General features: G+C 32.2%; 1 protein-coding gene across 2 annotated transcripts in view; it reads right to left on the reverse strand.

The window, feature by feature from the left end:
• Positions 1–4,474: 4,474 nt before the first annotated feature.
• Positions 4,475–16,253, reverse strand: part of LOC129957007 (adenomatous polyposis coli protein-like) — a 126,274-nt gene continuing 114,495 nt past the window's right edge. The window contains exons 13-14 of one of the 2 annotated variants that reach the window (XM_056069112.1): positions 12,306–14,542; positions 4,475–6,114 (exon numbers count right to left, since the gene is read on the reverse strand). In XM_056069112.1, coding sequence (XP_055925087.1) covers positions 5,760–6,114; positions 12,306–14,542 — 2,592 coding nt within the window. In that variant the 3' untranslated portion in view covers positions 4,475–5,759. The remainder of the gene's footprint in view (positions 6,115–12,305; positions 14,543–16,253) is intronic. The other variant, XM_056069113.1, reaches the window with a different exon arrangement.

Here is a 16,253-nt window from a genome sequence, read left to right on the forward strand (position 1 = left end):
AATTTTTAAATCTTTCCCCGTTCAAATGAAGAATTAGGAGAAACGAGTAAGTATATTTATTCCGTAAAAGAAAAACATCAGTCTATACTATGAATAGATGTTTTTGTTGTTGTTGTTGCTTGTGCTATCCTCAGAATCCTTATGTTCAAAGCTCTAGTGGAGCTACTTATTTCTCGCTACTAGCGATGCCATAAGAAGTTTTTTTAAAATGTAAAGTTCTACCGATGCCTTCGACATCGTAGAATACCAGATAGTATAGCTTATTTGGTCAACCATTTTGTTGGCATCCTTGGCGAGGTAAGTGGCACTCTAAACTAGAATTTGACTCAATATTGCTCTATTCTTTTAATTGTATGAATATTTTTACAGGGTTTTTTTGATAAATGACATTCTTAAATCTTTAACATCTGAAAAAACTTAACATATAAAAAGAAACTTAACTTAATAGCACAGTGCGATTAAAAAAGATTTAGAATAAAGTTGTCCATGACACATCCTAAAAAATCAACCGAATAAAAATACATTTATTTTAAAAAACGTTAATTACATTTTAAATAATATTATCTTTATAATTATATTTTATACTATTTATTCATATTATGGCTAAAAATTTACAATTGGATGCTCCTTGATTTTTTGGCGACTTTTTAGACTCCAAGATCGGAGCCAAGGAGAAGGATAAATATGCAAAAGATTTGGTAACCCAACAGTAATGTCAATGAAAACAAAACATTGTGGAAACCAGAAGTAGTGCTTCATCACTGAAATTTGTCGCCAACCGAAGGGGCACCCAAATCTACACTAGAACCAATATTATTTACTACCGAGGAATGTTTGGGTCGCAAAACATGTTCATTAGATTATAAAACATGCTTCCAATTTATTTTTTAATCATAATATTCACCTCAGAATAAATGACCATACGCTTAGAAAAATCGTCAAATTAACAAATCCCTTGTACATTAAGCGAAAGAATGCCGATTGTTGATCAATAGCAATCAGACTTTGGCGTCAATATCTGGTGACTTTTCTTCCCAAAAACTTTCAATATTTTCATTCAGCTGTTTTGTATTCTTCAATACTCTGTGGTAGGAAAAGTGCAAGATAAAATATAGAGTATGAGAGGTCACGTCGGACCCCACAGAAATGGAGAAGGTCGCCACAATTCTTTGAATTGAGTTTAGTAACCCTTGAGTAGGGCATCAAATTGGCTATTTTGGATTTTCAAATCCTGTTTTCTTCTCCAAAGACGAGGAATGATTCACTGCTGGAACTTCTGCAGTAAAACTACTTCCAGTACCTGTACAATATTTACAGTGTCCTAAGTTCAACTGTAGTAAACCTATTGTTTACACATTTCTTTTTCTCGAAAGATGAAACTCGTTAATCACTTAAATTAACCAAAATGAACCAACTAGGAAAGAAAAAGCATCAACTTTTAAATCATGAGAAACCAGATATACTTTCTGCAGAGAGTTTTTTTTAAAGTTTTATATTAAAAAAAAGTAATATGTTACCAATCGTTTGCGATTCATTGTTTAATTTATCTTTTGCAGTTGACAATATTCATGAAGTTTAAAATAATAATTATTTTCGTGTATTTGGCAATACAAATAAAATATAGAACAATTTTTTTAATTATTTAAATATGTATGAATATTTTTTTAATTTATTCGAATTTCTTTTTGTTTCATCATTTTTAATTAAATTGTTAGATTTAACAGAAAGTATCGTTCAAAATATCGAACTTATCTTTCATTAAAAAGGAAATAAATTATACAATGTTCAACTTTTGACAATGTAAATAAGAGATATCAATTAAGAATATTCTATGAAGACTTCACGAATTTAATTTGAAATTCGTAAGCAAATATTAATTCCATTAAATCCATTCAAATATAAAAATGAAAGTTATGCTCAGCAAATCGCTACGAGAATTGCAATACTTTATTTAGAGTAGCTGAAAAAAAAAAAAAAAAAAGGTTTTCGCTAAATATAACAGCACGATTAACTAAAAGCCCGAATTATTTAAAAATTGTCTTAAGTATTTTAAAACACTCTGCAGAAAAAAAATATAAAATGAAAATAAACTGCACCTGACATTTAAAATAATCGAAATTAAAAGAGAAACAAGCATTCCATAAGAAAAAAAAATGCTGTTAAATTTTAGCAAATATATATTAAGCCTTTTGAAGTAGCCTGATAAAGTGTAAGCAAAGAGGCGTATTCTAAAAGTAAAAATTCAAACAAGAAAGGATCTAAGCTCATTAAAAGTACTCACACAAGACCTGTTATGATATGGAATTCCAAAAATTGTCTAACTCTCAAACTTCACTCTTTAAATATCTTTCACGTATTATTTGATTTATATTGTAAAAAACAATTCATATAAAAAATCAATATACGATTACCATGGAATTACATTTCAGTTTCTTACTTTGATTTTGAAAAGGCAAAATTGCTACGATTCTGTTTTGAAAATATCTAAAATGAATCCATGGCAAGCAATACAGAAAATGGTTAAAACAATCTCTCACATCCCACGAATTCAAAAGAAAATTTGCCCTCTCCCCCGCACCTCCTCTCCATTTGCAAATTATGGCTATCGTCAAGCATAAATGCTGACAAGAAAGATCACTTTTCCGTTAGATTGGCGATCGCCAATGTATGAAAAAATATGCTGATAAAAGCCTTCAACAACGTTTAAGTATTTCCAAGCATAAAATTCTGTAATTGGAAGCTTTAGCGCATATTTTTGTTCTTTTCGAACTAAAAGAAATGCGAGGAAAATTCAATTACAACCTCATTTTTTTATTATTATTTTTTGTACCTATGCATTATATTTCTATTAAAAGTATTTTGATAGAAATGCAATTTTGTGGAATATCTTTTATATTCCATGTAGAAAATTCCATGGAGCAATTAATTAAAATTTTTACTGATACCAGTTATTCAGTACTTATTAATTAACGGTGAAGAATTGGCGATTCTTTGGCGGCAATTTCGTTTTTAAAAACAGACGATAATTTTCTGTACTTTGTATAAACATTGCAAACAGATGCTTGGTGTTTTTTTTTAAAGTTAGAAGCTCGTTCATAGAGGTTGGTGCTACATTACTCTTTCACCGTTAATTAATAAGTATCGGAAGTAATCGCCAGAAAATTGAAAACGATATTTCGAATATTCTAAACTATCTATGGTTGTATTCTCTCTTAATATGATTTTGTTCCCGTTTGTTTCCATAAAATAATTTTTTTCAACTGAATTTCCTTGATTTACTGTTTTATTGAATAGAGTACAACATATAATGAGTACTTCTCCAAAATAGACAAATTGGTTAACATTTTTTATTATTTTAAACTTTTTTTAAATTTAAATATTACTAGAACATTTAGCAACAAAAAGAATTCAAAATTTTCAATACTATCAAGATATTTTTTAATTAAATATTTTTCCAGCCGTATAGTATTGACTATTTGTAGATATTTGTCCATCACTTAGCATGCTTTCACAATAATAAAAGCATGAAAGTAAATGGAACTTTAAATTTATATTCCTTGTATGCATTAGTTATAACTTAAGCATTCATGAAATCCCAGAAAATAAAGCATTGCTCGTATTTCTTATTTCAAAGTAAAAATTCTTAAACAGATACAATGAACTATTTCCACTTTAATCAGCAAACAAATGCAGAATTTTAAAACTTTTTTTCCCCAAATTTCGAAAGCTGTTAAGATCCGGAGCTCGTGAAAAGCATTTGTGGAATGAGAGAGATTGTTTCAGACATTTTAAATTCCTGATGAAATTAATTTTGGGTGAATGTACTAACAATTGACATTGAATAAAATTTTTATTCTATTCTTATCCAAATTTTAACAAGGTATTTTATCTTCCAAAAAGAATTATTTCTCAAATTCGTAAAAAAAAAAATAATTACTATCAAAAACATTAACTGTTTAACTAAAATATTTTGAAAGGTTTTTCATATGAGTGCATTTCAATACTCAATAGTTTAATACAAATAAACTAATTGGTATTAAATCAAATAAAAATTATTACAAAATTACTATTTGAAAACAAAACATTAAATGTATTTTTAATATAATTTAATTACTATATTACAATGAAAATATTATAAATATATCTTTTTTTAATATTAAAAATCCCATCTGACATATTTTGTCAAATCTCCTAATGAATTAAAAATTTCATCTTCTGAGATTAAATATAGTGTAAAGTCAATTGCTAGTAAATTTACCCAATCCACATAATAAAACACTTAAGTTTGTTTGTTAAAAAAATTTAAGCACCAAATTCTACATTTTAGAGTGATTATAAACTGCAATTATATACAACTGTTTAATTTTCATAACACAGAATCCTCAGAATTTTAGAGTTTATCTTTGGAATGAAAATATAAAACATAATGACAAACTCCAAACTGAATTTTGTTTTATTCTAAAACAAATATCATTAATGAAATTTTTATCCAAGAAGAAAATACAAATTTATCAAAATAAAAAAGCTATTAAATAATTATTAATAGAAAATAATTTAATAATTGCTGCAGTTTAATGCAATAGATTAGCATCAAAGATAATTTTAAGTCTCCTTAAATTATCGTTAAGGATTACTTTTCCCATCAAAAAAATGATAGCTTAAAATTTTTTAATTTAACAACTTTAAGAATTTGTTTTGGAATTCTTCACTCATAATTTGAAATCGACATTGCATCAGCACCTAAGAATTTATAATTTCCTGATAAGATAAATTAGAATATTTCAACACCGTCGCAATTATATATCTATTTTTATAACCAATGGCAATTCAAATTGAAAGTATGAAGAAATCAATGTCATGTATAGTTTTAAGTTTGACTTTAATGAATTTAAAGTAATCGATATACTTTAAAAGAATATAATTTCCACACTAATATTATTTTAAGTAACAAAAAATTACATTTGATTTTGTTTTAGTCGTTCTATTTTTTCATCTTTAAGTCATGTAGGAACACTCGTGGAGGTATCTATTGATGATTCTAGCATAACTTTCGAGATCTTGTCAGTTTGATTTGCCACTGATTATAGACAGAAACACAAAAAGAAAATTATCAGACATTCGATTCCAATCTTACAAAGCACCATAAAAAATTATCAAATGCTCCACAACAAGCTGCAATCGTCATACATATCCAGTTTCAGATTATTTTTCTTCTTTTGTAAATAAGAAAATGTACTATCTGAATGTATCCATAAGTTCCTATTTCAAGATTTTCGCAGTCTTTGGAATTTTTGTAGGGAATAAAGCAGCATCCTCAGAATAGTCTAATTATTCTTTCGAATATATAGTCTAGAGGAAGAGTTTATTTTTTAAGGAATGAGGATTCACCAACAGGAACAAAAGACTTGTATATGCGTCACACATCACGATCACGTGGTAAAGGATAAACACACATCAAAATGATTTTGCACTTTCTTTTACACTGAATACACCAATGATTTCTTGTAACGGTCGCCTATTAGTAATAGAAATATTGAGTTTTCCTTAAAATATGTCAAAGTATCTTCAAAATATCATGTTTCGAAACAATTCGAAATTAATTTCCGCCAAGAGTTTCCAACTCTATACCTGGAAAAAAAATCCATTTTCTTTTGATTGAATACATACGAACAAATTCTGAGGCACAAAGTTCCATAGACTAGATCAATCCTATTCACAAAATAAATTAGAAACAGAACAATCAAAGTAAGTGCGAAGAACTAGTTATCCGGTTGCCCGAATTTTGAAGGCATCGGAATCATGGATCGCCGACTAGTTGGAATGCTAGAACCTTGTGCCTTGTTCATCAATTTTGGAATGCTGCCACAGGGTGATAAGATGGTGTTTTCCGCTCTGGGAGGAGGAACAGTTCGAGGTCTGTCATAGGCTGGTTTCTGTGACGAGGCGTCTTCCTTTGTAGAGTACGCCCCTTTGACATTTCTTGGCGAATTAGTTTTCTGTGCCAACGCCAAGGAACTGGGTCTGCGGATAGTAGGCAATGGAGAAGTTTCTCCGTCTGTGAGTTTTTCAAATGTGTTGCTGCGGCTGAGTGGAGACTTTGGCGACGGCGTGGACCTAAAAGCAATGCATATGTAATTAAATATACGGCAATAAAAAATTTTCTTTTCAATCTTAATTTTAAATCTCTGAAAAATACATATTTTATTAAATCTTAATTGTAAAACATTAAATTTGATATATTTTAAAATATTAAAAGAAGAAATTATAATTTTAATGTAAAAGTCAAGCAATTCATTTTATTTGCCATGCATATATCTGCCATCAAAGAAAAACAAAATTCCGTCGTCCGTTTTCGTTAAACTGAAGATGTACCAGGAACTGCAATCCATAGAAAACTTCGAACAAAATACGAGAGCCTAAGAATTTATATGAAGCAGAACAATTATAAAGTGGTCTAAAATGCATGGATGAGGATGAATGGCTTCACATCCAGCTACATTGAGTAACTCTAAATAATTGGCAAGTGACTGTTAATGAAGTGACAAACCATATGCACATCGTTCATAGTTCAATATCTGAAATCATCCTTAAAAGGCTCAGTTTTCATAAAGTTTGTGCGGGAAAGATCTCATAACAACATAGCAAAGAACACAGAAACAATCATGAGAATATGTTAGTATCTACTAAACCATTATGTAAATAAATGTGAAGCTTAAGGGAAAAAAAACCCAGAAAACTTGAAATCTGATATCGTAAATTTCAAGTTATGATGTAAGAACAGTATTTTTTTAAGTCACATGGTATCATTCCGATAGAAAAACATCATCTTCTCTTTGACTCATATTTCGCAATCTAAAACCATCGCTTTTCTAAATGAAAAGCGATGGTTTTCGACCATCTCAAAATCAAATTTTTGAAAAGTTTTTGAAGTTTGAAAGTTTTTTTCTCGAGGCCAGTTTTTTTTCTCGTTCATTTACATTTATTCCTATTTTCTTCCCTGTAATTCTTAGGGCGATAACTTCCTACAACCCTGTCCTTTATTGGCCAGACAAAAGAAGCGGGTACATGGCGTACATTCGCGCAAAGTTGTAACTTTTTGTTAGTGATAAGTCGCCAAATGTGACTAACTTGCTTATTATTTTCTAATAACCCTAAAAGAAAACAATTGATGCATCAAATGAGTCAAACTGCCACTTTTCTGCCCGTGCATTTTGCGGCTTCAAAAATTCCAAACCAAAACAACATCATGTTCTCACATGATAGATAAAAAAAAAAAAAAAAAACTTTTATGACAGTGTATTTATAGATTCGGCATTTCCAACCGGAACACAAATGCCAGTACATAGAATGTAAACATCCCTAATCTCTAGTCAAAAAGATATTCAAGAATCAAGCTAGAAAAATGAAACGTAGTTTTTTTTTTTTTTTTTTTTTTTTTTTGAGATTTAGAAGGGCCAATTCTTGAAAATAGAACAAGCGGTAAAAAATTAATTACATGCTTTTCGATTAGTTGCGGTCTGCAGTTCAAAACAAACCTTGCATCAATTACCAAGGATTATAATTTTTTTTACATGTGTAAAAAAAATCAATTTTGAAATGTTCGAGTATTATACACTGCCTAGAATTAGCATTTTGAGATTCCGATTACGTCTCTGGATTAACATCTATTTGGCCCATTTAAAGATGCTCGACTGTAAAAACTTATCGTCGATCAATAGATGACGAAAAAAGCACAGTTTTCTTGGTGTCCAACTATAAACTCTTTTTCTATGATTAACTGAAATCTTGAGCAATGGTGCCTAAAGTGCATTAAAAAGCGGAGAAAATATGTTTAAAGATGATGCACCTGTAATCCTTGTACTTTTTTTTCTAATTAACTATAAAAACTGAATACAGATATTTAATGACTTACCTTTCTATTTACTTACTGTTTAAGTGCTATGTCATTTTAAAATTATCTGATTTAATCTGGAAAACCCAAATCTTAGACACAGGCTCTAAATTTTCATATTCATAAAGAATTTAATATAATATGATAAATATTTTGATAATTATATACCACATTTGTTCAAATTCGTATCATCAATTAGGGAAAGTAGATATTTGCCTAAGGGCTACGTAACTTTGGAAGAGAGTGAAGCTTTGTAATCATTTAATTTCTACAATATTTAAAAAATAATTTCATTTAATCTCGCGATCCGTGTACTTGAACTTATTCAAACTATAAAATCAAGTATCAGTCAAATTTCAGAGCATTAATCTTAGGATTTTTTTTTTTTTCATGTTTATATATTTGCATTTTGTTTAACGTTGGTTTATTGATTCAGCATTTCCAACGAAAGAAATTTTATAGTTTTATCTTCCCTTTTGAAGAATACCTTTTAGTTTAATTTTCTTTTTCTTTTTTGAGAATTGGTATAAGTATTTACACAAAATAATGATATAAACTCTTTTGTAGGGGAATCACAATTAAATTTGTTTATTAGAATACTTGTTTCGTAAAAACTACTTGCATAAAAATTAAATGAAAATAAATAAATAAATAAAAATATTTAAAACCCTTTCGCGACGGGTGTGTCATATATGCGTCACCAGCGAACGTCCCTCACAGCCGGGCGTTACCACTCGTGCATTCCTGGAAATCGAACTCATGGAACGGTGATGCAAATGTGCATTTTAAACTGGAGTAATTTTTAAACGCCACTAGATGGCTCCCTGTGTCCATTACTTTTGAAATAAATATAATTTTAGTATCCTGCTTTTCAGTTTGCTCATATTCAGCCTTTGGAACTTTACTCATAAGCAGTTACCGGGGAGGGGGTTAGAGTAATGTAAACAAACAAAGCTGGGGTTGTATAACTTTCCATTTGATAGAATCGTTTCTAATCACCACCAAATTCTTTTCATTTCCTTTTTTTTCTTTGTTATTACTGTGTAGCCGTAACTAGTTTTTTTGGGTTTTATCGTCAATTCCGTTCTTTCTTTTTTTTTACATAGTTTTCGGATACATTTTGTGCACTTCTCTTTTTATTACGGAAAGCCTTTGTTTCGGTTTATTATAGCAAAAAAAGAAGAAAGAAAAAAAACCAAGATTTTTTTAAGAGGAGGAATGAGCTCATATTATGAATGAACTAATAATCTAAAAAGGTAGAAAAAAATGGGGACGTTAGGATTTAAACTTTATTTTTTGTGATTTTTTTTTCAAATTTAGGCTTAGCTATAAAAAATTCCCGTTTTGTGGGATGATTTCTTTCGCGTACGCTCCGTCCAGTTCGTGCGTCTGGGTTAGAGGCTTCCTGTCTCGAAAGGGTTCATTTTGGAAGTTCAGAAGAAGAGAAAAGGCGCTTTCTAAACTTGTAGTAATATAGGCCTACATAGAATTCAATCCTTCTCTATTTTGACAAGAAAATAAATAAATAAGAGGAAGTTGTCTTGTGTTTACAGTTCAATAAATAAATAACGTTTAAAATCATGTGGCTATCACATTTTTACTGTTTTCCTTCTTAATATTTTATATTATAAAGCTTTGCAAAATATCATCAATCCAATCTATACAATGTGCATGCATAGTTATATTTTTATACTTCGATCGAATGGATGAATTCTGAGTTGTAGGAATGATTGATGTCTATGGTAAAGTCGCCTGGCATTATCATTAGAGAATGTTCGTATGGGCTTTACCAACGAATCTTGGATGTCAAAATTTTATTTCAAATATGATGAGAAACAGAAAAAATTCTCCAATTGTAAAAGTGCAGATTATCATTTATTTAGCATAAAATGTTGGAAATCTTATTTAGAAGTCCTGTAACGCAATCCTTTTCAATACCGTCAGTAAATGAAGCTCCGAAATGAACGAAGAAATGTAAGATTTTAAGACGGATGCAAATTGAATGTTAAAAATAACATTTTTATTAGAATATTCAACAACAGTAAGAAACTGAAAAAGAAAAAAACATAAAATAATGCTTTTGAATGGTTTCGCAATAAGGCAAAAACTAATAGAATGTGTGTCTGAAATTCTAATCGTAGGCAGAAAGTTTTAAATTTTTTTTTAACGAAATTGTTGTGCCTTTAAAAGATTATTTGCAAAAAAAAAAAAAAAAAAAAAAAAAAGAGAGACATTTTATACATTTGCAATTAACTTTTTTCTTTTTAATCTTTGCCCGTAATTTTTGGGATGAAATCTCTAATTTGCGAAATTCACTATTAGAGGAGTCACATTCAAACTCAGATGATAGAGCATTTAAATACCGCATGAATATATGAACACTTAACTTCCACATTTCTATTTATTTTATTCATTCAATTGAAATTTCTTTATATAGATATTGTTACGAATCTGTGATGCTGCTTCCCAGCATAGTTGGTTCCATAGGAGGTCCCGGAGCTTGGCGACAAACTTGGTGACCATTTGGCGACTTGGTGACGAATTTGGCGACTTTGGCGCCAAAATAGATTATACCCGAAACATCGAGAATTTTCCCGACCCGTCCAGTAGGAACCGAGATACGCCTCGAACGTTCCTGATTGGTTGAGAGGCTTCTAGCCCCGCCTCCTGAGACCTATAAAAGGAGCTGCAACTGCCGGGGGGGTCGTCCTGAATTGGGTGGTCGTAGTCGGAAGTGACAGAGTGGAGTAGTGGGGATCGACGGTGAAGAGTGGTCGGAATCGAAGGTGAAGAACTGGTCTTCTAGGGATTAGCAGAGCAGCGACGGAGTCAAGCTAGTGCTGAACTAAGCTGTGCGCTACTGTCTGCAGTAGAGTCTTGTTGTATGCTGCACGTCTCGGCTGAAGATAATCGTCTTCTATGCTGTATATAGTTGTCGTCTTTGTGCTGTCCTATGTGTCTTCGTGTAAATAAACGTCGTTGTTTTTTTCTACTGCCGCTTGCTGATTGAGCGTTCTCCACACCATATAACTCCCACTATCCAAACGAACCAAACAAACGAACTATCCAAACGGAAATTTCGTAACATTTGGTGTCAGAAATGGGATTAGTTGGAATTCGTAACAATATATACACCCTGGTTATATATATGCAACAAACTGCTCGTCCACCATTTTAAAAGCATTATTTTAGTCATGTGGATCAATTTTGACGAATTATATCTTAGAACCAGAGGAAATGATCTTCCTATAATTTTCTCGCATACTTTCTAATAAAGATATTACCCCAAAGAATCTCTTGCATGGCACTAGCATACAATATTTACGAAATATTAACCTTTGGAGTGTATTTAACATTTTTACTGGATTTCGTACTGTATATCAAATTTCATTTCGTCAAAGTTAGTTTGAGTTATCTTTGTCGCAGACAGACAGACGGAAATTTTGCTAAAAGGGGGTTTTCGAACTTAGTGAGTTCTAAAACGTGGAAATTTGTCAAAATCTGGAATTCGAATGTTTTTGACGATTTCAATATTTTTTTTCTATACTAGTAAGTATACAAGAAAAAAAAAATTATGTTTGTAAAATAAATACAAAGCATTCTGATAATCTACGCTTGCAAAGTTGCCGAATTAATTGGAGAAATCAATAAAATTGTTGTGATTAGAGACTCAGGGAAAGCTTTATTTTGTCAAATCTGTCGAAAATGGAGGACATTGGTGGTCAAGAGAGCATTAATGATATACCTCGGGGTCACAAGCTTTCATTTAAAAAAAAGCGTCGACATCGGTACAGTAAGTGTGAGACTCTGTTAACCCTTTAAAGGACCAGTTTTTTCTAGTCATATTATGTTAAAATATTTTTAGGCTTGAAATTAGAATAAGAAAATGGATTCATTTAGCTTATTAGATAAATTTAATTTGATTCATTAATTAATTTGGTTCATTAATAATTAAGTGACAAACCAAGACACATCATTTTGTGTGAGATAAAGAACTGAAGCACCTAAGTTTCTGTCTTTCTAAAAACATTTGTCAGAACTTATGCCAACCTACATCATTTCATACAAAGATTGATAAATTTGGTGGAAAGCATACTTCCCTCGGCCTTAGAAAGAGTTAAAATAATTCTCACATGGAAAATTCAGTGAATTAATATTTATGTAATATTTCTTATAAATAGAAGAAATGGGTGAACTTGATGACTTATAAACAGGTTATAAACTTTCAAACGAAACAAAAATTGACGAAATGGGGGCAGATTATTATCTTTTGCATATTATTTTAAACATATATATGGTATTCATGTAGATTACAGTTGTTATATTTGAATTTATCACTGGCTTTCTCAATTCCTATACACAATTGAGACAAAAGTGGTTGAAAAGCATGTTTATCTTTCATAAATATCCGTACCTGTCTTCATTCTTGAGCAATGGACTTGCAGGAGGTGCTATCTTTAATTTTGAGTTTCTGCTAACATCTGCACTTTTGGAGCGTCCCTTCCACACACTGGCGATCTTGCTTTGAACAGGCTTTGGGAAGGTGGGGACCGGAACCTCAGAGGGACTCTTAAGAGTGGGCTGTACGGTCGGCACCATCTCTTTGGGTACGCTGGATCGCTTGCGTGTGAAAGTTCGAGTATCAAACGGTCCCCCTGCTTCATTCTGTTCCAGTCTCGGATCCTTCATTGCAATGGATTTCTTAACTTGAGGCATAGCTAACTTTCGAGATTTCGTGGAAATGCCGTGAGGCTGAGGTAACCCCACCATTCCATTGCATGAAGGAGACAGTATATGATCAGTTCTTGGAGATGGGTACTCTTCATCTGATTCATTGGAAACAAGGGACATGGTTTCGTCTTCTAAGAGATCTCCGCTGTGACCTCCTTCGTACTCTTCATCATCTGACACCTCAACGTCCCTGAGGGTACTAAGGATGCGATCTGCGTTCTCTTGCAAAGCCCGGAACTCATCAGAAGTCATGCAAGGATGCATAAGCGGTGGTTCATCCGTTAGCGTGAAAGTCAAATTCTCGGAACTGGCTTCGTCCCTAGTGAGGTTTGCTTTAAGTGTCTCCTCGTCATCACAGGGGAGATCCTCTTCTACTTCTGTATCTGACCCAATGGTATCACATCCAATGTCAGTCACATCCGCAACAGTAACTTCCTGTACTGCACTCGGAATTGATATTCTTTTATGATTATCTGCTGGGTCAGCTCCACCTTCACCTGTAATAGCAGACAGTTCTTTGGTGTAGAGCTGAGCCAAAGCGGCGGCTTCGTGCATCCGTTCCGACAGACTGTCCCTCTCTTTGCATCTTCTGTCCTCGACCTCTGAATCGCTGTCAAGGCTTCCTGTGCTTGCAGTTAAGGATATATTATCCATAAGAGATGGAGGATTCACGTTGGCCAGAAGGTCTGAAGTACAACTGCTTCTAAGACTCAAATTTTCAGGGGATTCATTATTGGAGGAAGAACCCAGACGGCCCATCTGTAGTTCTCTTAGTAAGGATTTCTTACATGAAGCCAACTGTTTGCCTAGAAGCTGGGGTCCCTTCAGACTGTCTTCAAGACTCAGACAGCCTAGTTCAGCCATGACTGAAGGTGGTCTTGCGTTGTCGATGTCCGATAAGCAGCTAAGAGTACTAACTGTCATGTCTTCAGTACTACCTCCCAGCAGCAAAGCCTCAGCAATGCCTCGAGCTTCTCCAAGCATACTCGAAGTCAGCATAATCTCCTCCGATTCACTACAATCAATATCTTTTTCCAACAAATCTACATCGTCCTGAAAAGAAGTGGATTCTTTTGTCATCTTCTCAATAGATAATTCTTCTTTGGGTTCCGCATGATCCTCAACAATAACCGTTGTCTCGTCTTGCACAGATGCAGTTTGGCTCTCTGATTCCTTTTCCTGTGCAGGCCCTGATTCCACAATTGTGTTTTTCTCCGTTTCTTTAATAGATACTTCTCCAACTTTTGAAGGTTCACGGAGCTCAATTTGTTCTATTTTGTTAACTAACGCTTTGACTTGGCTTTCATGATTTGTCGAACTTTCTGTACTTGCCGATGACTTAGCCCCCTTGGGCTGCACGGAGATTTCAGTATCTCGGACGTCACTTCTCATGAGAAATCCCAATTGGTTTGGAACTTCTGGAGCGACTTTAAACTTGCTTTGCTGGAACTTTTCACATCTTCTGTTACCCATTTGATCCAGCATCACTTTTCTTGTACAGGTCTTCTCGTCGGCAGTTCCAGGAGACTCTGGGATTCTAAACAGTCGGCTCTTTTCAGCTTTCCTCTCATCCTCTTTCCCCTTTTCTTCTATTTCGTATTCATTCTCTTTGGGAGGGACCAGTCTTCGAGCGGAAACATCACCCAGTAACTCGTAAGAAGGTGGAGCTATGGGCATCCCCGCCCTGATGCATTCTTCCAGAATCACTCGTTCTGAAGGTGAAATATCTTCAACGCTAAAGGAGCTTGACGAACTGCTTCTGGAGACACGGTTCGCACATACTTCCATCTGCACTACTGGAGGATTACATGGAGGAGGAGCTTGGGTGTCATGGACATGGGTCTCTAATCGTTTTGGCGGAGGGCAAACATTTGCAGTAGCGCTTCCTTCCATGGGATGATCACTTTTGCATTCCATTACCTGTAAAAATAGAAATTATTAACACAATTAGCGGCCTTCAGCAACCAGCTCTGTAATCAGTCATGTGACAAATTTGATACATTTACATTTTATCAAAATAAAAGAGACTTTATTTCCACAATAAATAAAGATAATTCTAATTGATTGATTATGCGCAAAATGGCGAAAACAATTGGTGAAATCGGCTCTGTAGTTCAGGATAAGGACTTTTTAATTTTATTTTGCGATATCTCTCGAAACTGACAGGTAGTGAAGTATACTGGAGATATACCTAGAGGTACAGCTTTTATATGATATAAAAATTGACGAAATCAGTAAAGTATTTGTAGCTGGTGAATTCTGCTGCGGTTTTTTTCCTATTAAGAGCATGCTATGCACCAATGCTTTTGAGATTTCTTTCAAAAATGAGGAAAAGCATTCGGTATAGGTAATCATTAAAGACACAAGCCTATTAAAATATTATCGTAATTATAAGAAAATTTCGATATCAGCACGATATTGTTCGATATTTTGAATGCTGTACAATATCATGAAAATACTGCAACAATGTTGTTGCGCATTTTATTTTTTATGTTGTTGCGTCACTAAACATCACGAGATTTCATACAGCGTAAAAATTGACGAAACCGAAATAATGGTTGGAGATGTGAGGCTCCATCATGGTTTCAACTATAAAAAATGCACAGGGTAATAGTATTTTTGAGATTCTACAAGAAGGGGTAGGTGATTATTGATATGATACCTAGAATAAATGAATTTTTATATACTGATTATTATAAGTAATGCCTTAAATAATGCCTTACTGTATAATATACTATTTTTGTATAATATAATATAGAAAAAACATTTTGATTGAACTGTTTAAGTAATATGATAAAGCAGTTTTGAAATTTAAAACATAAAATAGTAACTATAGTAGGCCTGGAAGAATGACATGTATAAGTATAAGAAATGAGAAAATAGTGTGGTATTGTAATTAATAAGAACCGTGTATAAAGAATTGAAATTTTAAAAAAAATACACACACATATAATTAAACTTGCATGCATACTAAATAAAAAAAAGAAGTATAAAAATCTCATATTCACAACTGTAGTATGAAAATATCCAACCAAGCTCATTATTAAATTCTTTAAAAAAATTGAATATATCAAATTGAAGAATTTGTCATCAGAGTGATACTATGATAAACATATTTTCTTATATTTATTGTAGCTTATTGAACTTTTATATTAATCAAAAGAGATAGCGAATTTGAAATGTTTATTTATATTGAGAATGAAATTTATATTTGTCTATATAGTGGCCCACAAAATTGAGTATACACTTGTCTTTTTTTAAAAGGTCTAAAAGAGTAAAATCTATTTTACACAGTGTCGGATTAAGGCCTTTTGTAGTCCAAGGTGGCATATATTATGTAGCTCCTCTTTAATACTAGTCAGTTTAATATTCCATTTTAGCATATTTTTAATTTAATCAACAGTTAATAATTTATTAAATTTTTTAATTTATTAATTTTGAGAAAATGTGATATCATTTATTTCATTTTTTTTTAATAGGCATATCACGAATAAAATGACTAAAGTAATAAAATTCTTCTAATAATTCTAATTTTCAAAAAATTCATCATATTTATTACTTAATGATTTCTTTCCTAGCAAATAAAAGTATTAAATTGTTATTATAAATAGGAAAGAAATTATAAACTTGA

Source organism: Argiope bruennichi, chromosome 11 (assembly GCF_947563725.1).
Source record: "Argiope bruennichi chromosome 11, qqArgBrue1.1, whole genome shotgun sequence".
Lineage (NCBI taxonomy): Eukaryota > Metazoa > Arthropoda > Arachnida > Araneae > Araneidae > Argiope > Argiope bruennichi.